The sequence below is a fragment of the Sapajus apella genome, unplaced genomic scaffold (assembly GCF_009761245.1).
Source record: "Sapajus apella isolate SASKATOON/1434 unplaced genomic scaffold, GSC_monkey_1.0 scaffold21, whole genome shotgun sequence".
NCBI lineage: Eukaryota > Metazoa > Chordata > Mammalia > Primates > Cebidae > Sapajus > Sapajus apella.
In genome coordinates this window covers 26,916,610-26,939,245 of record NW_022436961.1, presented here as the reverse complement: position 1 = coordinate 26,939,245, position 22,636 = coordinate 26,916,610, and the positions used below count along the sequence as shown (strand labels likewise).

Genomic DNA, 22,636 nt, shown 5'->3' with positions numbered 1-22,636 from the left:
TGCAAACAAAAGTTTCCTAAAAATAGCACTTAAAAGTTAGATAAAATTACTTTGTAGAGATTAGTGAGTGGGCAAGAATCCAGAGAGATAGAAAAGAAAGTGATCCTACATAGAAGTTCAGAAATGCAGAAAGAAATGAAAATGAACCAATAGCAAACCTTAATGGAAACTGTGGAATTGGGGTGATAATGATGTGTTAATGTAGGTTTATGGAGTATTTACACTCAACAACTACTCCACAGGAGTGGGAGATTTTGACTGTGAGGGAACCCGTGCGGGCCAGGTATATGGCAACCCTCTGTACTTCCTGTTCAATTTTGCTGTGAACATAAAACTGCTCTACAAAAGAACGTCTATTTTAAAAAAAAAGGGAAGTTTTAGAATAATTATTAAAATAATGTAAAAGAAATGCATAATATCCAAGTTAACAAAATAATAGAATCAATAAGTCCATATGAAGGGAGAGCAAAGGAAACATAAACAGGAAAGAAAAATAAAAACTATATTATTGTGGATTTACACCCAAGTATATAAGTAATTACATTTAATTTAAATGGAGTATGTACCTCAGTTAAAGAAACAAAAAGCAAAGATGTGAGAGTAATACTGAAAAATAAATGCGCATGCTTTCTTTAAGAAATGAAAGATTTAAAACATGATTCAGAAAGGATAAAAATAAAAATATGGAAAAATGTTATTCCAGTGCAAATAAAGATTGAAAGAAATATAGCTATATGGCATCCAGGAACTGAAGATTTTAAAACGCAAGAAGATACTAGAGATACACAGAACCGTTTTATAAGGATATACTGTTCAATAATTTGGTAGATGCAACATTTTAATCTTGTATGTACATAATAACATGCTCTCAAAGTATCTAAGTGCTGACAGAGCCAGAAGTACTGATCAAATTCACAATTATAGTGGGAGAATTTTAACATTCCTAGCACAGTAATTGGTAGAACAAACAAAATATTAGGATTAATTTATATATCAGACAATTAATAAACTTGATACACAAAATATCTGGAGAATACTATAGAACACAAGTATGAAAAACTCAGTCTAATATCACTGATGAATATAAAATAAGAGCAAACAATACAAATTCTTCCAGATAATATAAATAAATGAACACTCTCCAATGCATTTTATATGACTAGCATAACCTTGATACCAAAATTCAGCAATTTTTTCAATAGGAAAAAAATCACATTCCAGTATCACCCAAGAATATAAAATGAGAGTGAAACTTATCCACCAACATATAAAATAGATATTATTTCTAGTTCGATTTATTCAAAGGTTGCAAAGTTAAATCAGTGATCACAAACCAAATGATTTATTTTGCAGTATTAACAGAGTAAAGGGGAATCATTTTAATAACTAAGGAAGTATTTTCATATGTGTGCACAGACAGAATACAAATATTTCAACATACTCTTAACACAGTATTTCCCTGATAGCTTTGTAATTATGCTAAGTATTAATTTAACAATAATTATAACATCTCCACATATGTTAAGAAATAAGGTGGCTCACACCTGTAACTGCAGCACTTGGGAAGGCTGAGTCTGGCAGATCACCTGAGGTCAAAACTTTGAGATCAGCCTGGCCAACATGATGAAACCCTAACTCCACTAAAAGTACAAACATAGGTGGGTGTGGTGGCTAAGGGATTTATGTGGATGGGAACAGAATAAATATAGCCTAAACATCAGAAACAAATGTTATTCTCTCTTGGAAACTCTTAACAATCTGAATTTGGGACACATCTCTCTCATATCTACTTAATCTCCTGTGTATATAGAACAAGGTTGATTCATCACCTGCAGACAAAACCTAAGAATTTCTCTCAGTTTCTGCAATCAGAGGATGCAGGAACATGAAATGAGGTCAGAGGCTTATTCTACTTACCTACACTATATCAGACAGAGAGAGGAAAGTCAAGGAGAAAACGGTGAGGAAAGCAGCTCTCTCAGGAAAAAAATGTGAGGACAAGCTCCCTTCTCATCATAAAAATTGGAAGTGAGTCCCACTCTGGCTCTTTCCCACCCTGAAGACCTATAGGCAGACATGCCTACCTGCCCATAGAGCTCCCAGTCAGATTCCCCCTCTCAAGAGAAGTATCTGTAGGTACAATAACACACAAAAATGCAGAGAAAACCCATGTGAACTAATCCCTCTCAACCAATTCCATATTCAACTAAGGATCACATATCCTGGAGAAAACTAGTACAACAGAATACAAGTGGCGTGGTGATAGAACAGGACAACCCAACTCAAAAGAAACAGGTAATTCAAAGAATAGAATTGAATGTACAAAAATAATCATAGTCATAGTTGTGTTTTTTGTTTGTTTGTTTTGAGATGAGTCGCTCAGTCGCCAGGCTGGAGTGTACTGGTGCCATCTTGGCTCACTGCGACCTCCACCTCCCGGGTTCAAGCGATTCTCCTGCTTCAGCCTCCTGAGTAGCAGAGACTACATGCACATACCACCATTCCCAGCTAATTATTATATTTTTAGTAGAGACAGGGTTTCCTCATGTTGGCCAGGATAGTCTCAAACTCCTGACCTTGTGATCCACCTGCCTTGGCCTCCCTAAGTGCTGGGATTACAGGTGATGCACCTCACCCCGCCTCATAGGGAGTTTTATGAGAATATTACATTTTCCATTAAGTTGAGGCTGCTATGAAAACGGAACAATCCGAAAGTAAGAAAATTTGGGAAATCAAAATAACATTGCAAATATAAACATTGAGGAAAATTTTTTGCATGTGCAGTGAAAATAACGGCATGGAAAATATAATTAAAAGGTGTTAAGGAAATCTGAGGGATGAATATTGTGGATTCAATATCTACAGAACAGAAATTTCGAGAAGAGAGAAAAGAAGCAATGGAATCTCATAAAATAAAGGCTTGGAAAAGGAGAGCAATTTTCTCAGGTTAGATGTGTAATGTTACCTACGGAAGACAACTGAGGAATCATCACAGTTGGGGGGGGCTCCATCCTTCCTCACATTGACATTGGAGCTCATGGTCACACACCTAGGGGAGCAATGATCCCGTTAGTGTCCCTGCTAGACTGACTACAAACTCAAGGCCCTTATCATCCATAATAAAGTTCAATCGAAAACAGGAATAACTCCATTTCCAATCTCCAGGCTTCCATCTATCTATAAAAGTATGAATGAATGAGAGGCATTTCATAAATGATTCTCAGAAGAAGCTTCTCCTTGAACCATGCTACTAAATAGTTGGACAGACTTAGTAATTCTCATGATTTAATGCTGAAAACATTCATTTAGTTTTATTATGACTGAGCTAAAATGTCGTAAGATTCAGAGAGCTTAGGGAAACATATTTTCAGAACTTACAGCATGTCCTTTGCAGTTAGATGAGCAGTTGGTTGATTTGTAGGCTTTCTCGATATCCACACATTCTGCATTAATGCAAACCTGAAAGTGATGTAGAAAACATGAAGCTGAATCCTCTCTGAATGTAGGTGAGAAAGTTGAGGTCTGTGTGAAGAGCTAGCAGATGTCGTTTAAGGTGGCTTTGCCCAGGAGGCTGTTGCAGAGGAAGGGAAATGGAGATGGTATTTGTTGCTCATGGTATACTCTTTGTTAAACCAACCCAAAAAGATCGATAAACTATGTAAGCATTTATGTATTTTTAAAGATCACAACAACTCTATATCCCAGAAGCAATGACTATACACAAAGTTAAGGTATGAGCAATAATAAGATGATCTTAATGCCAACATGAGTGGCATACTTAATGAATCATGCTACTGAAGGGTTGAACAAACTTAGTAATTCTCAACATTTAATGCTGAAAACATTCCTTTAGCTTTATTATGACTGACCTAAAATGTCATAAGATTCAGGGAGCTTAGGAAAAGATAGTTTCAGAACTTACAGCGTGTCTTTTGCACTTAGATTAGCAGGAAAACCTCATTCTGCCCTACTCCCAGTACCTTCCTCCCTTACGGCCCAAGCACTACAGTACTCAGGCCAGGTCATGTGATAATATCTCAATGTCTTTAAATGCTTCAGCACTAGAAAACATAAGGAAATTATTATCTGAAACCTGGAAAACCCAATTAAAGATTATATTTTATGTAAAGGTTTTTGCCTTGATGCTGTCACGTATTTCAGGAAAAACTGGGAAAAGGAAGAAGTTTAAATACTGTGGGTAATTCTTATAGGTAAGACCTAATGTTTAATGTCAAATTAGCAGATTTATAAACTTTTCTAAATGTTTATTCTCAGCTCCAGGGGCTCAGAGGCCACGTCAATCTCATTCATCTTTTTATATTTACTTTTTAAAACTGTGTGAGCAATACCCACACTAAACCACTCAGAAAATTTTGGACCCATCGTTGAATAAATTTACCTTTAAATAGCCAAACAGTTTAAGCAAATAGATAATATTTTTAGGATTGGCTCTACCACAGTGAATAATCAGGGGAACTTTTTGGTCATGTGGATATCTTAGTAAAATAAATAGGGTAATTCTAATCTCTTATAAGAGACAAACCTCCTCATTGTCAAAGTTTGTGGGTTGGTTGGCTCTTGGCTAAAAAGTACTTTTACTTGAGATTAAGTTCATTACATTATTATATTATTATTAAGATTAAGTTCATTATATTATTAATGATGTACAAATCTGTTAAATGAAGCTTGGTATCACATACCCTGGCACTTTGAGTTTCCAGACTTCGTCTATGAAAGTTAAATGAATGCTACCCTGTGTTAACAGTGTGACAATATGATACTCTTCTTGAAATCATAACAATGAGAGTCAGTTACTTCCAAATTTCACCACGGTGTTTGAGAATGTTACTATCAATGCTTATTGCTACTACTTACTAGGTTCTGTGACATTTTTATTTCTCAATGTTTCAAATTCAAATATCTATGGGTTCTATTAAGGCATGGTGAGCCCCAAAATTGGGAAGCAAGGCAGGTAGTGAATAACTGAGAGACAAAACAACAAAACACATCAAAGCAAAAAATACTACTTTGAGTGAAAGCCACATTTCAACTTACCTTGTTATGGCCACACTTAGTTCCATTGGTCACCATGCCTATTTCTTGACTTGTGTCTTCAGGATCAAATGTTTTACATGTCAGGAAAGTCACTATCCGTCCCTTCCAGGGCACATTATCTGACCCACCTTGACAGAACAACTTCCCACACATGGTATCACTGAGGAAAAGGCCAAAATTTATTGCAGGATTCAAATTGCATTTTATATAAATCTCTAGGACTATGGATATTTAACTGATAGTATTTTTTTCCCAGTAGCAGAGATTTTTAATTGTACTTTATACTCATTTTCTCTTATTTTTCAGTAATAGGATACCCAAATGTTAGCACAATACATTATTGCTCAAATAAACAGCATCACCCAGATCCCCGTATGCCTAATTTTTGTCAGTTTCCTAACTAGTGGCCCATGAGAGGAAAACAGAATCTTAAGCACCAATTCTAGAGGGTAGTCTTAAATGAAGAAGTATCTTCTATTTCTCAGTGCTGTCTATTTTTGCTGATTGGAGTGTGATAGCTGGAGAAGTCATCACGACTGAAACACTTGGAAATGGAGGTCATGTGGATGATGGAGTTAGAAGGTAAAATGTGGATTCCTAACATCATGGAGGGCATCTGAGAAATCAGTGTCCTTCTTGCTTCAGACAGGTTACTCACTTACTTCTATAACTGGCTGCAGAATAATTCCCCCAAACAAAAGCCCAGCTCTCCACTATAGTTCTGTCAGTACAAAGCTGAGCCTCTCTTGACACTGCAAGGCATAAGGTGGAGTTACTAAAGGAACTGTCTTCCTGAAGCTGCCGATTAAACTGCTCAGCACTCAATCAAGCCATTAATTTACTGCCAGCAGGACTAAAAGACAATAAAATCGAAGTCAATTAGTTTATGCAGAATTCAGAAGAGGGCTATGAGAAAGTATCCTGAAAGTGATGGAATCAGATTTTTTTATACCTCTCGGCTGTAGAAAATATGTTTCAGAAGGGGAGAAAAGCATATGTTCTCTCTAAAACATGAGAGTGTGCTTTTCTTGAATCATTTAGGTAAAGCCATAAAGGATGGCTTTAGGGCACAGGGAATTTCAGGCTAACTCTCCCCTGTAGCTGATGACTATTAGAGAGTGACTAGGAGGGCAGTTTGTTGGGTGAAGGAACTGCTTGAGCCACTAGTTGCAGAAACTATGTAATGCTCACGCAAAAAGTTACATAGGACAATGGTGTGTGCACAGGCTGCAGAGGAAAGATAGCAAGAGCCACTGTCTTCCCGTTCACCACCTACACATTACCTTTCCTCTGGCCCTTCCCTACTGCCTTTCACATGATTTCCTCTTTTGAATCTGACCTGATATCCTACAAAAAAAGAAACCACAAGACCGGCAATAATGGTTGTTGTCTAGGCACAGATTCCTCCAAGAGATAACCCTGTATCCAAAGTATAGTTTGGTAATATCAGTCATACAGTGAAATTCGTGTCCGATAGACAAACTTTGGGAAATAGTGATCTTGTACAACTTCTTGTTATAAATTACTTTTTATGGGTAAAATTTAGAGCGGGTACAAAGGTTTAATCTACTATAATTGAATTTTAAAACCCATCTTAAAATTGCAGAATTAAAAATAAACCATAGAGAAATCTAAAGTCCATCTGGTATGCTGTTCTATAGTGCTTTCCAGATGTCAGTACTGAAACTAACAAACTTTTTAGATGCATTGTCAATATTTTCTCTTACTGTATTTTTTCTTTATGTAATTCTACTCTTCAAGCATTGCATCTGTTATTCCTGTGGGTAGATACATATTTTTACTCTGAAACATATAAGGAAAAGCATTTGCTTGGGAAAGCATCTCATTTATACTGGGAAATCCCTGGACAATTTTTAAAATCTTTTTTATTTTTCCAGGTTCTTAGGTTACAGGTTGTATTTGGTTACATGAATAAGTTCTTGTATTATTATTATACCTTAAGCTCTGGGGTACCTGTGCAGAATGTGCAGGTTTGTTACATAGGTACACATGTGCCATGGTGATATGCTGCACCCATCAACCTGTCATCTACATTAGGTAACATCCTAATGTTACCCTCCCCTAGCCCCCACCCCTCAAAAGGCCCCAGTGTGTGATGTTCCCCTCTCTGTGTCCATGCATTCTCATTGTTTAACTCCCACTTAGGAGTGAGAACATGGGATGTTTGCTTTTCTGTTCTTGTGTTAGTTTGCTGATAATGATGGTTTCCAGTTTCATCCATGTCTCTGCAAAGGACATGGCTGCATAATATTCCATTATGTATATGTGCCACATTTCTTTTTTATCCAGTCTCATTGATGGGTATTTGGGTTGGTTCCAAGTTTCTGTTATTGTAAAGAATGCTGCACTAAACATACTTGTGCATGTATCTTTATAGTAGAATGATTTGTAATCTTCAGGGTATATACTCAGTAGTGGGATTGCTAGATCAAATTGTGTTTCTAGCTCTAGATCCTTGAAGAATCATCACACTGTCTTCCACATGGTTGAAGTAATTTATACTCCTACCAACAGTGTAAAAGCATTCCTATTTTTCCACATCCTCTCCAGCATTTGTTGTTTCCTGACTTTTTAATTATTGCCATTCTAACTGGTGTGAGATGGAATCTCAGTGTGGTTTTAATTTGCATTTATGTAATGACCAGTGATGATAAGCTTTTTTTCATGTTTGTTGGCTACATAAAAGTCTTCTTTTGAAAAATATCTGTTCATATCCTTCACCCACTTTTTGATGGGGTTGTTTTTTCCTGTAAATTTGTTTAAGTTCTTTGTAGATTCTGGATATTAGCCCTTTGTCAGATGACTAAATTGCAAAGATTTTCTCCTATTCTGTAGGTTGCCTGTTTACTCTGATGAATGCTTTACAGAAGCTTTTTAGTTTAAATAGATCCCTTTGGTCAATTTTGGCTTTTGTTGCCATTGCTTTTGGTGTTTTAGTCATGAAATCTTTGCCCATGCCTATGTTTCCTGGACACATTTCTAACCAGACCCATTCTTTGTTGCATGTTCTTTCACAGCCATTCATTCTGTTCAACAATGACTGTGCTTGGTGTCATCTGAAGCACCCACCATGAGGTACTTGAAGAAAGAACCCATTTCTTACTTATCTTTTTAGACTCAGTAACTAGCCCACAACACGACGTATAGAAGTTACTCAATAAATGTTTGTCAAATGATTGATGACCTATTTCACTTTCCCTTTACCTGGAATAAATCAGAATGTGTAGCTGGAAGTGTACCATTGCTTTAGTCTGTGAAGCAGAAAGGTTCAGAAAAGGCCACTTACTTTGCTTTGCAGGAAACGGGTGTGCCGTCCACCTTGCGACAGTACCCGTACTTTGACCCGTCTTCATTCCTGCTGTAACATGACTTATCTGCAACCTCAGCTCCTGGGACCAAGCACAGTCAGTAGGGAAAAGAAAATAGATTTTTAGATTCAAGAGATATTTGAAAAGAAAAGAGATTTTTAAAATTCAGTACTGGCAAAGGATTTATAAAATACAAAACAAGAAAAATACTATAATACTTTCATTGGCCACTCCTAGAAACACAGGCTGCAGTAATTTGGTATCAAATGAGCTGGGTTGAATTGTAAATAAATGGTCTTTTAAGTCATCTATTATTCCACAATAAACTCCTACTATGTGCCAGGTACAAAAATAAGCATCCCACATTTCATGTCTCAGGTATCTTCCTCAGATCTCGATCAGACAAATCACATTGGTTAAGAGCTCAGGCTTTAAGCAAGACTGAGTAGTTGTGTGAATATGGGCAATGCCTTAACCCCTGAGTTTTCTAATCTGTAAAATAAGGATAAGTATATATAATTATGAATGTATATTTAACCTTATATTTACACATAAATAAATGTGTATATGCACATATATATAATAGTACCTACCTCAAAGAGTTGTTTTGAAGATTAAATCATTTAATACAGGCGAACTACTGAGAACAGTATGTGGTCAGCAGTACACGGTTGACAAATACTAACCATTTTTATTGCTATTCTCAATTTATTAATAAGGAAAAAGAATCCTATTGAGTCACACAGAGAGACCTATGCTGCTTCTCTGTGCTGAAGTGCCCCTCTTAAAGATCAGTAAGTAACTCTGTCTTAAACATCTGGAAAATTTGAATCTAGGCTTTGACAAATAGCAAACTAAGTGAAAAATAAGCAAATACCTATGAAGATAGTTTATTGTTTTTAACAAATACTTTAAACCTGTTATGATGACTTGTAAACTCAAAATATTTTAAGTTAATTTCACGTTTCAATGTGCAAGATAATAAAATGTTTTGTTACCATTTTTTTGATTTGTATTTTAGTAAAATTTATACATTTTTATTATACAATATCTACACAGAATAAAAGAATCATTAGTCATGAATAATCAGGGAAAAGCATTATATTGCTAATCTGAGACTTCAGAGTTATTGCTGCTAATATTGGAGAATGTATCTTTTATATATATGGCATCATGCTATTTTATAACTTATTTCTTGCCAGTTAAAAATATACCTGTCCTTTCCCTAGGCATTAAATTGTCTAAAGCATCACAGCTGTAAGAATTGCATTGAATTAATATAGTTTAATGTATTAATGCTTATTTTTTTGGATTTTGAGATGTTTTTCAATTACCCACTATCATTAAAAAATGCTGCTGAAAAATCCTCATAAATAAATTCTTTCTGAGTACAATTGCTAGGAGATGGAGTACAAAATTTTTTTAAAATTTTGTGTATGCATTTTTCTCTCTGTAAAGATTATGCTAATTTGTATATTTACTAGCAGTATATGAAGGGAGTTGTTTGGTCACGTTTTCACTGACATTGAACATTAACATCTGTAGCCAACTTTTGCCAGTTGGCAAATATAGAAGATTAGCTTGTTTTCATTCAGGTTTTGTATATTGCTGGACAGTTAAAATGATTTTAATTTCTGTGACATATTTTTATTTCTTCTCCATGATGAAAGGCCTGCTTATGCCATAGCCATATTTTCAAGACTTGGAATTACAACTGATTTTTAGGAATGATTTGATGTCAAAAAGAATTATTTTTAAATTACTTACAAAGTTACAAGACTTTTCAGACTTTCCAGATTAATTTAAAATAAGTGCATAATTCTCTGTGAATTGTAAAATTTGGAATTTTATTTAGGTAAATGGATTTCTCTGGCCTTTTATAATGGCGGTCTTTAAATGCATGATCGAAGAGGTTTTCTCCATTTCATGATCAGATAAAGATGGTCCATGTTAATTCAGTAGACAGTTTTGAGCTTTTTACTAAAGCCAGGTACTGTGCTAGGAAGCACTGAGGATACAGCTATGAGCAGCACAGAGAATGTCCCTGTCTCAGCAAGTTTACAGACTTGCGGAGGAGGCTAATCATAGAGTCTGACAAAGGGAGGTAATACTTAATATTGTTTGCAGTTAATATTTCCTGCAAGATAATAAAGGTGATGCTCAGAACTTCACCTCTGTGCTAAAGATTTTTTTCTCCTGGTTTTTGCCTTGTATTGAAGTTAGCCAAGTAAGCATTAACTTCTTAACCAGTAAAGTCAGTTTTGTTTCCTTCTTTAACCTTGCACACTCACGAAGTGGAAGCAGGATTCCTGAGGCCTGCTTCCAGGACGCCAGCGAGCTTCCTGACATACTAATGGTATTGAGCTTTGCTCCTCAAATTGTCTCTTAACCCACCGCAGTCAAAGACTGAGGAGTTTACAGGGAGGTTTTTCTAGGGCTGTGTCTATTAATTTCCCAGGTTCCTTGTTTTCACAGTGCATTGTAAGTCAGGAATTTTTGTTGATTTTCTCAATCTTGGCTTAGCTGTATTTTCAGGAATTATGAAAAGTTTCTGGTATGCCATGTCCCTTTCAAATGTTTTTAGGAATATGTAGATTTTCTCTATTTTAAAATATTGTTTCAGTCATTTAAATGGGAATCTGAAACTATTAGGAAGGGGGTATGTCAAGAAAATACATATACACAATACACATCATATCCAGAAAGTCCAAATAACTGTTTTTTTTTTAAAAAAACAAAACTTGCCTTTTTTTTTTTTTTCCAAATTAAATTTTGTGCCCTTTGACCAACATCTCCCTACCTCCTCCCTGTCACCCCCTGGAAACAAACATTCTACTTTCTACTTCTATGTGTTCAACTTTTTTATATGTCACAAATAAGCAAGAAATGTATATGATCTAAAGTTGCCTTTCTACTAAAGTTATTTAATGCTATTTAAATTGCTGTTCACATTTTCAGGTATCTCTTTAAGTTAAACTTTTATTTTTCAAGTTTTCTTCTTGGTGAAATTAAAGAATATGGTCTCTAAAATTTTGGTGTTATGGACAAAGTGAGCATTTAAGGACTTTATGTTTTCTTGATTGCCCTTCTGCATTTCCAGAGTTGTTCTTTTTTCCACCTTCCCTCGTTTCTGTCCCATCCCCCAGTACTTCTTCCACCCCTACACACACACACACACACACACACACAGAGAGAGAGAGAGAGAGAAAGAGAGAGAGAGAGAGAGAGAGACAGAGATTTCTAAGGGTTTACGATCTTAGTTAGAGTTGCCAGATTTAAAAGAATAAAAAGGACACCAAGTGTAATCTGAATTTCAAATAAATAAATAATTTATATTAGTATAATCACACCTCAAATATTGCATGGGACATGCTGAAGCTAAGACAAAAAGTTGTCATTAATTTGAAATTAAAATTTAACTGAGCCATCCTTATTTTTATTTGGTAAATCTGGCAACCCTAAAACCAACCTCAAGTCTTAAAACCATTCCATGATTTTGAGTTCAAAGTGTCTAAGAAGGATAGGACATAATGGTCCTTTGGCCATGATTAAACACTGTCATCTGAAATGATTTTTCTTCACACATGCACAGAGGAAAGGATTTGTCCTCCTACCTGGTCCCCACAGCTCAGTGCACTGCTCCTGCAGTGTGGGACATGCCCCCATCAAGCAGTAGCCCTTCCCCTGATGGCAAGGGAAGCCATTGACTTGGAATCTATCATCAGGACAATTACCAGATTTACCATCACACATTTCAGGCAGGTCGCACTCATCTCTTGCTTGTCTGCACACCATCCCAGCCTTTTTAAACTGTGGAAAAACAAACATAGAAGGCTTTTTCTTTCCTACCTGCTTTATCCTAATATCTCAAATCAACACATGATATTTTCCATTCTGGCCTTTTGGGGCATGCTAGTTGGAGGTGTGATTTCATTTCAGTTTACATTGTTATTATAAATTAAAGCCGTTCTCTGTTACATCACTTCAACCTAAGTTGTGTGTGTCACCTAGGATGGAGTGCAGCAGTGTGATCTCAGCTAACTGCAACCTCCACTCCTGGATTCAAACTATTAACGATTCTTCTGCTTCAGCCTCCCAAGTAGCTAGGATTACAGGTGCACACCACCACGCCAAGCTAATTTTTGTATTTTTAGTAGAGATGGGGTTTCACCATGTTGGCCAGGCTGGTCTTGAACTCCTGACCTCGTGATCCTCCTGCCCCAGCCTCCCAAAGTGCTGGGATTACAGGCATGAGCCACCACGCCCAGCCTATGCCCTAAGTTTTTAAGCAATCAATATTTCTGAATTTGTACTACAAACACTAAAGAAACATAATGTAGAAAAGTACAGGAAAAAAACAAGCAACAACTTAGATATAAAGAAGGGAGTTATTTCTCCCTTTGTTGAATGCATCTCTGTCACGAACTCCAAGGAAGTTTAAGTCTGCAACTTCAGAGATTTACTGGTAAAGTGGATCTTTGGTATTTAAGGAGATAAGCTTACAAACACCACATCAACAGGATCAGACTTCCCCAGGCCTTGAGTTTCCTAATCCTTAATTCCTTTTATTGTAGGTTGAGCTATTTCCTTTCAGCTAACTTCTTCCATAGAATGACTTATCATGAGGGAGAAATAACCAAATATTTACTTGATATGTTAACTCGGTTGTAATCAATTACTGCAAATCTTACTCTTTTTTCCCATTTATTTATTTTATTGCATTTTAGGTTTGGGGGTACATGTGAAGAACATGCAAGATTGTTGCATAGGTACACATGTGGCAGTGTGATTTGCTGCCTTCCTCCCCATCACCTACATCTGGCATTTCTCCCCATGATATCTCTCCCCAGCTCCCCACCACCCACCATCCCTCCCCTATTTCCCCCCAACTGACCCCAGTGTGTAGTGCTCCCCTCCCTGTGTCCATGTGTTCTCATTGTTCAACACCCGCCTATGAGTGAGAACATGTGGTGTTCGATCTTCTGCTCTTGTGTCAGTTTGCTGAGAATGATGGTTTCCAGGTTCATCCATGTCCCTACAAAGGACACAAACTCATCGTTTCTGATGGCTGCATAATATTCCATGGTGTATATGTGCCACATTTTCCCTGTCCAGTCTATCGTCGATGGGCATTTGGGTTGGTTCCAGGTCTTTGCTATTGTAAACAGTGCTGCAATGAACATTCGTGTGCATGTGTCCTTATAGTAGAACGATTTATAATCCTTTGGATATATACCCAGTGATGGGATTGCTGGGTCAAATGGAATTTCTATTTCTAGGTCCTTGAGGAATCGCCACACTGTCTTCCACAATGGTTGAACTAATTTACACTCCCACAAACAGTGGAAAAGTGTTCCTATTTCTCCACATCCTCTCCAGCATCTGTTGTCTCCAGATTTTTTAATGATCGCCATTCTAACTGGCGCGAGATGGTATCTCAATGTTGTTTTGATTTGCATTTCTCTGATGACCAGTGATGATGAGCATTTTTTCATATGTTTGTTGGCCTCACGTATGTCTTCTTTTGTAAAGTATCTGTTCATATCCTTTGCCAGCTTTTGAATGGGTTTGTTAGTTTTTTTCTTGTAAATCTGTTTTAGTTCTTTGTAAATTCTGGATATCAGCCCTTTGTCAGATGGGTAAACTGCAAAATTTTTTTCCCATTCTGTTGGTTGCCGATTCACTCTAATGACTGTTTCTTTTGCTGTGCAGAAGCTGTGGAGTTTGATTAGGTCCCATTTGTCTATTTTGGCTTTTGTTGTCAATGCTTTTGGTGTTTTGCTCATGAAGTCCTTGCCTACACGTATGTCCTGAATGATTTTGCCTAGATTTTCTTCTAGGGTTTTTATCGTGTTAGGTCTTATGTTTAAGTCTTTAATCCATCTGGAGTTAATTCTGAGAAACCTTAGTAAAACAAATTCTGCAATTCCTGCAAAACTGAGAAAGCATGTTTGCTTTTTCCCCTTTCTAACAGAAGCAGATAGGTTTTCACTGCATTAAATAACTTAGAATATCTTAGGACCAGTGATAGAATCCAATCCAAATTTCAGTGCAAGGCTGTGAGAGCCTCCAAATTCAACCCATGGCTCCAGCTAGACAATTTCTAACCAGATATCACACAAACCATGCCTTGTATCTTCTCTTATGTCTTTGCTGTTTCTGTGCTCTCATTTGGAAATTCTTTTCTTGTGTGACTAAATCTCTTTTGTCTAAAATTTTTAAAAGTCCGTTTGAAAGCCCTTTTTCCCACCAAGGCTCCTCTGACCTCTTCAATGCAAATTGCCACTTCTGTTTCCTTCATGTGCTTGGAAAGAGTTGAATTCAGATTTAGGTCATGGGGATTTGAATCTTGGCTCTGTGAGTGTCTAAGTGCCGAACTTTAGAAAATAGATTTAATCCTTCTGAAAATCCCTGTCCTCATCAAACATCTACTTTACAAGGCCATTGTGAAAATCAAGTGAGAGTTTACATGAACAGTTTAATATTTCATTATGCTATCAACATGGCCATCGGATCATACATTATATTTTTATCTGTTTCATGTATGCATGTCATTGCCCTAAATAAGCAGTAAGAAACAGGATACTTCTTTATGTACAATAATCTCTAACAAATAACATTTCCTAAACGCTCTTTGAATACTAAAGTTCTCAAATGTACTCCCTTTTGGATTTCTCTATTTCTTTCCTCTCTCTGACACTAAAAACAAAGTAACCAAATATTTCCTATAACTTGGTATGCCATCTGCACATTCATGCTGCAGTTACAGATCATTTAAAATGTGTGAAATTCTGTGCTAGGTGAAAGTGAAACAGTCCTTTGCCCTTAGCAGTCGATATAATTATAGAAACAAACAAACCCTCACAATATAGAATGATGATATGCAACAACAGGAAGTTAAATCCTAAACTTGACTTTGAAGGACAAGTCAGAGAAGCACCACAGAGAACATGACATGTCTTATTTAGAAGAATTTCAGCCTGAAGTGGCTTCAAAGATTGAAGATAGGGACACCCCACACTACTCAGAATAAAACCTCTTCCACCACACACATCACTATAGAGAGATAAAATCAGTTTTGTGAGATTTGACCTGAGAAAGCCATGGAGCATGAGAAACAGCAGCAGACAGGAGTAACTAGCATTAGCTTTGGAGCTGGTCACACTTGGGGTTATCCCACTAAACAGTGGCCATGTTTATTTTTACATTTTTTATTGTCTATATTTAAGGTGTGCATGATTGAATATACGTATACATGGTGAAATGCTTACTACCTATGTACACCTATGTGCCCACAAAAATTAAAAATGAAAAATTTTTTTAAATGATTACTATAGTCAAATTGATGTATTGGTCTCTTACATAGGGGTGTGTGGGTGTGTGTGTGGGTGTGTGTGTGTGTGGGTGTGTCTGGTGAGAACACTTGAAATCTCTCTTAGCAAATTCCTGATACACAATACAGTATTAATACCTATAGTCATGTCGTACCTTAGATCTTTAGCCTTATTCATCCTACGTAACTGTAACTTTGTCCCTTTTGGCCATCATCTCCCCGTTCCCCCAGCCTCCTTACCCTTGTAAACATGATTCTACTCTCTGTTTGTATATATTCAACATTTTTGGATTCCACATATAAGTGAGATCTATATGCAGTGTTTTTCTTTCTATCCTGGCTTATTTCACTTAGCATAATGTTCTCAGGTTTATCCAGGCTGTAACAAATAGTGGCCATATTATTTTGTTCATTTTCTACTCTGCATTTGTCCTCAGAAACAAATGAAATAATATCTACATGAAGGGTCATTGGAAGATTAAATAGGCTATGTATATTAAGTACTAAGTGCTTGGTAAATAGTAGATATATCATTTCATAGAAAGAAAAATATTGTACTACTTATCCAGTTAACATAATCACTGAGATGTTATACAAAAATGTAATCGTAATTATTAAAATAGAATAAAATAATAATCTTACTTGGCATTTTTCACAACATTCTCCTAAGGCACATTGAAAACTTGCTTTGATTTTACATGTTTTAGCATCACAGCAAATGTTGGTACATTCCTAAAAAATATGAGAAACAAATATAAATGCAATATTACTTTTTGGTCCCAGTTCAGCCCAATTTGTAACATAATATATTCATCAGGCACATGTTACTTTCATGAAGTTTGAATATGACTTTTCAAAATTAAAGACAAAAAAATTAGAAAACCTGAAATTTTGGAGCAACTGATGGTTTGCTGTTTATCTCAGTTCCACTTACATCATTTTTCTATTAACTACTTCAATCAGTTTCCAATAATATTAAGGAAAGACCTTTTCTTTTTGGCAAAATATGAAGGAAAAAACATAGTTCTTAAGATTTGTGTAATTATAGAACATAATTCCTTCAACTCATCAGTTATGTATATATCTAGCAGTAAATCCAATTGCTAGAATATATACTGAAAAACTAAAGGTATACCTCTTTATCTAACTTTAATACTTAATTCAACTGTGCTTGAAGCAAAAGCCTTCGACTTGGTCTCTCTGCTTTGTTTCAGAATCCTGCCTGCACAAGCTATTGGAGAAAGTCCTCCCTCAAAAATGTTCTCTGCAGCTGTCTAGATTCCCTTAGAAGGGTAATAGTTTTAGAGTTATAACATTTTAGGCTTAAAACTATTGCCCTTAGTTCAAATATAATCATCAACCAGGACAGACTGTTTTTTCTCATAGAGTGAATAAATACATAATCAAATAAATAATCATAACAGCTAGTGCTCGACTTACGACCACGATTGGTTCCGACAGACCGGCCGTAACATGATTTGGTCGTAAGTTGAGTAGGCTATATGCACACGGAGATGGTAGTGCTGCCGGAAGCTGGTCCGCACTGTCGTACTCCCAGCTGGGCAATGTTTGCGCTGCCAGACGCGGAGCAGTCGTGGCTAGCGATTGTGGTCGTAAAGTCGAATGGTCGTAAGTTGCATAGGTCGTAAGTCGATCAATACCTGTACTTCAAAGTTACTGAAAGCCAATACCCTGAAGGCTTGATATATTACTTATATTAAGCATTAATAACATTGAAGGAGAGGTCCTATTCAAAATCCCAGCTGTCCTGTGAATAGGGTCAGGACAGAACTTCTGATGGTAATAACTTCTGAGTCCCAAAGCAGGAAGGGCTACACCAGATCCCTGTGCTGAGTGGTCTTGGGTTTCAGAGCTGGAAACAAATACATTTGAAACAACATCTTGGCACCTCCATTTGCCAGCCCAGTGACCTTGAACCATCAAGCTATGTGTACTCTGAGCACTCTCACAGTGCTGTGTCAATGCTTGGTGAGTCACAGTCATGTAAGAAACTTAAAGTATTTCACTCAGAAAGGGAGGGAGGAGGACACAAAGCCCAAGTTAGTAAATAGACCTTAATAAAGGAATGAGGACCGAACCCTGGCAGAAATATTATCAAGGTCTGTTCACAGTACAGGATTCCTGGTCAAAAAGATTTTCCTGGAAAGTACCTCCAAATGGACATATCCAAAATGACCAAAAAACCTACAGTGTTATAGTGGGCCACACCTTCTTTTAGAGTGGTTTATCTTCTTAGCGATAGAAAAACAACTAGATCCTTTTAGAAAGTGATTGGCAATACCTCAGAAGTCCCACAATCACAGTCCTCTCCCATTTCCACCAACTGGTTCCCACAAATCGGGGTGGATATGATATCTGTACGCAATGGAGCATTGAAGAGGCAATTTGATAATTTATCTTGAAAAAACTTGTCATAGCTGACACGGCTGCAGGAGCTGAAGTCTGTGGGTATATGGAAGCTGTGAAGATAAGGAAAGACAAACGTGGAATACAGTCCTGCTTAGCATATGGGAAGCAGTATCTGAAATTTGGCACAATTACACCCACAGCCTGCCCCAAAAGACAAAATCCAATCCACTGGCCAACTGCTGAATGGTGAGCTCATTTCCATGCCTGAATTAACCCACTTGTGTGGACACAAACACTTGCAACTTCATGAGAAAATATAGTCTTATTTCAAAATGTAGCATCCAGGCCACTTTTAATAAAAAAAAAATGACTCTGACTTCTCCAGATAATCTTAGATCATTTTGGGGTTGTGAAGTCCTACAGGTAGCAAAATAATACTGATTTACATGTCTCAGAATTCACTTTCCTTTAGAGGAATTCCTACTGATAGGATCTCTTCATCCCACATATAAAGATGAGGTTTAAAATTCATAATGGAGGAGAAAGATAACTTAAGCTCTGTAACTGGCATGCAGCCATATGCTATTATGTGAAGGGGCTTTGGAGAATAACCCTAGCTTGAATGGGCTGAAGGAGGAAATGAAAATAGAAAAGAGGAAATAAATAGTTTATAGAGTGAGCTGTAGGAATAGAAAAGAGGACATGAATATATAAAAAAGATTGTGAGATTTTTAAATATAAGATTGCCTGAAAATTTTGCCTAAGTCAGGGTAGGAACGTGTGATGTCTTTTCATAGACTGTCTTCATTGTCCTATAAGAAGTTTCTTCTTTAATTAGATTTTTATTTTAAAACCCTTTCCTGACCACCATCTATTCTGAACTTACGGAAAGCCTGAAAAATGCTAATAATTTTTCTGAAGCCAGATCTTATATAGATAAGATGAGGATAAAATGATGAATTGCCGCCAGAGCAAAGAGACAATATTTTTAAATTATGTCTTACTTATTGAAAAATGTTACAGATAGATGAGGTGGCTTGGCACAAATGCACATGTATTTAATCACTCAAAAACTTGAACACGTTGTTCCAGATGACCTAGAGAGTAGTAGAGCCCATTATGGATCAAAACCAGGGCTACACAGCATGCCCCCAGAGAGCCTTACCTCAGTGCTTTGTCCATCACACATCTTGTAGAAGGGCACTTGCAAGAATGGTTGTCATGAAACATTCCAAAGTTGTGGCCCATTTCATGGGCCATTGTCCCTGCAACTCTAAGAAGATTGTCACTGTGATCCTAAGGGTATGAAAGAAGAAAAAGATACTCTGATTTTCAAATGGACTTAACATTTACTCTACCTGCTCATGTGCGCTCTCTCTCTCTCTTTCTCTCTCTCTCTCTCTCTCTCTCTCTCTCTCTCACACACACACACACACACACACACACACAACTAAGTAGAACTGAATGCACATCACAGTATATATGGTCTGCCCTTTGCTCTGTGAGTAGGTTCCTATAATGAAGGAAATTGTTTCGGCTTTCCTTCCATGAAAGATGATGGCAAATTTACATCTACAATGATAAGAAATAAGAACTTTTTAAGTCATCGATCTCCTTCCCCTATGACTTGCCTTTTAGAAGTCTTTGATGCATTTGGCCATTAGGGATCTAAAATTGTTTGTCAACCTAGCACTTAGCTTTATTTGTATCTTTCTCAATTCCATTATTGCCAAGAGTAGACATGAGTCAGTTATAAAACTCCCCCATTGCATGAAGTCCAGCCTATGGCCAGCTTGATCACCAGATTGTATCTGGTTTGAGGTGCTTGTACTCAACTCCAAACTTGCAGGTAAATTAGAGCTTGCAGCTATAAATCATCCAGGAGCAATAAAACAACGCAGGAGAATCATTGCTGGTTAAGGAGACAAGAATCTGCCAGTAACATCCGCCTGTAGAAGTCTGATTCTCTTATCTGCTTCATCTCAAAGAACTAGATGTAAAGTTTGATAAGGGACAGTACAAGATTGGCAAACAAGGCACAACTGTCTAAGTTGGGAAGTCGATACTTACACTCTTTATATTCTTTCATTCTTTTGAGATGAATGTGGTAAACTCTCCTAGATAGCAATCTGGACCTCTCCAAATGGGGAAAAATGCAGGACAAAAAGCCCAAGAAAAATTAAAATGTGTTTAGAGACTTTTCAGATTGTGTATCTGAATTTCCTTTAACTGTTTTCCTAAATTAAATGATTTATGCCCTTGAATGACCTCCATTCTGTCTTCCCCCTCTAAATCCTACCTACTTTTTGAGGTCCATCTCTTTTTTTTTTTTTTTTTTTCAGATGATGTCTTGCTCTTGTTGCCCAGGCTGCAGTGCAATGGCACAATCTCTGCTCACTGCAACCTCCACCTCCTGGGTTGAAGCAATTCTCCTGCTTCAGCCTTCCAAGTCCCTGGAATTACAGGTGCCCACCACCACACCCAGCTACCTTTTTGTATTTTTAATAGAGATGGGGTTTTGCCATGTTGGCCAGGCTGGTCTCAAACTCCTGGCCTCACGTGTTCCACCTGCCTCAGCCTCCCAAAATACTGGGATTACAGGCTGAGGTCCATCTTAATGCAACTTTTCTTGACTATGTTAATCTTCATCAACAATCCTCTCTTATGAATTCCTAGCATTGTTTTCAATTCTGTAAAGTAGCACTAAGCTACCTACTATATGTTAGAACTATTGCTTTAAGTAGGCAAGTTTCTCTTCCAATTTTATGGCAAGCTATTTCAAGTTTGAAAATATGTACTTTACTATTTCTGCATATCCATGAAGCCTATTATGAATCCGGACTCAAAAGATACTAACTAAAAAATAACGTTAATTCCATTTCTACCTAGGATGTAGAAACCTGGAAAGAACATTTTTACACTAACAAGGACAAGGCAGATAGACAACTATAGCTTCCCTTGAATCCACCAGTAAATTTGGCTTACAGGACATCCAAAGGTCTGTGAAAATATATTCAAAATGAAAGTAAGATAAAGCCTTCCTCAGACAAACAAAACTGAAAGAATTTACTGTACTATAAGGAATGTTTTAAAATGCCCTTGAAAAGAAAAAATATATAATAGTAGATAGAAATTCGGATTTTTATAGAGAAGTAAAAAGTGCTGATAACACAATAATGTGATGGTAAATATAAAATTTTTTTAAAAATCTATTTTAAGTTCACAGGTACAGGTACAGGATTGTTACATAGGTAAACTGTGTCATGGGGGTTTGTTGTGCAAATGAAAACTATTTTTTTTATTTTAAATTGCAATGAAAGATGGATCTCTAAAGCAGAACTAGTAATGTATTGTGTATTTTTGGTGATATAAAGTTAAACATATGATAATAGCACAGTAGATGGGAAGGAAGAGTTAGAGACATACTCTTAACAAGTCTGTACATGGCATGTGCAGCATTGTACAACTATTTCAAGGTAAACTGATGGGTAGAGATGTATGATTAAGTCCTCAAGTAACCATTGTAAACAGTGTTATCAATAAAAGCTAAAAATGGAGATAAATATAATTAGTTTTAAAAACTGTTATTTTTCCTTAAGGCCAAAAACCAAAGACTACATGGAATAAAAAACACCAAGAGAGAACATTTTTAGTTCAACAATGTCAATTATTATATTACATATAAATAATCTAAATTTAACAAATAAAAGACTGTCAGATTTGATGAAAAAGTAAAACCCAAGTACATACTATCTACCAGAAATCTTCTCTAAACATAAAGAAATACACAGATTAAAAATAAAGGATGTATTATCCTACATTGGTCACAAAATGTTGAAATAACCATAATATCCAACAAAATAGACTTCAAGGAATATTTTACAGATAAATATTTCAGGATCCTGACATGATGAAAGGGTCAATTTTCCAAGAAGACGTAAGAACTAGACTTATCTATACAACTATACGTATCTATCTAACAACAGAACTTCAAAAAACATGAACTAAAATCTTAGAGGATTGAAAGAAGAAACAGGCAAATTTATAATTATACATGGTTACTTCAATGTGCTCTATCCATTAAAATTAAATGACCCAAATAATGCAATAAATTAACTTGACATGATTGACAATTATAGAAAACACCATTCAGCAACAGGAGATAATTATTTTCTAGTTTATAGGAGGCACTGACCAGGATCAAACCTCAAAATAACTACAATTATTAAAATCCTTTGAAGTATGTTCCCAACCCCAACAGAATTAAACATAAAATCAACAATAGAAATTATTACAGCACACTTAAATGTATGAGTCAAAGAAGAGATTAAAAAATATTTTTGAACTAAACAAAAATAAAGGCACACATATCTAAATATCTTGCATAGGCAGTACATGGTGGAAAATTTATAGCATTAAAGAATAAATTTGATGCAGAATAAGCAAAAGGATGGAAATAAAAACAGAAATCAATAAAATTGAGAGCAGAAAAATGTAGAGAGAATCAATGAAATCAAATGCTGCCTTTTCTTTAAAGAAGATCAATAAA

The 22,636-nt window shown here is 36.3% G+C and overlaps 1 protein-coding gene and 1 long non-coding RNA gene across 2 annotated transcripts in view; both read right to left on the bottom strand.

Annotated features, from left to right (window-relative positions):
- Positions 1 to 22,636, bottom strand: part of ADAM28 (ADAM metallopeptidase domain 28) — a 65,491-nt gene that overhangs the window by 7,896 nt on the left and 34,959 nt on the right. The window contains 9 exon segments of the mRNA XM_032288550.1: positions 2,970 to 3,006; positions 3,008 to 3,049; positions 3,379 to 3,459; positions 5,056 to 5,215; positions 8,363 to 8,465; positions 11,999 to 12,194; positions 16,360 to 16,449; positions 18,020 to 18,197; positions 19,253 to 19,383. Of these exon segments, the coding sequence (XP_032144441.1) occupies positions 2,970 to 3,006; positions 3,008 to 3,049; positions 3,379 to 3,459; positions 5,056 to 5,215; positions 8,363 to 8,465; positions 11,999 to 12,194; positions 16,360 to 16,449; positions 18,020 to 18,197; positions 19,253 to 19,383 (1,018 nt within the window).
- LOC116558502 lies at positions 821 to 2,453 on the bottom strand. Its single transcript, XR_004272028.1, has 2 exons — positions 1,830 to 2,453; positions 821 to 1,798 (listed from the first exon to the last, which is right to left on the bottom strand). It is a non-coding gene; the product is annotated as an uncharacterized LOC116558502 (long non-coding RNA).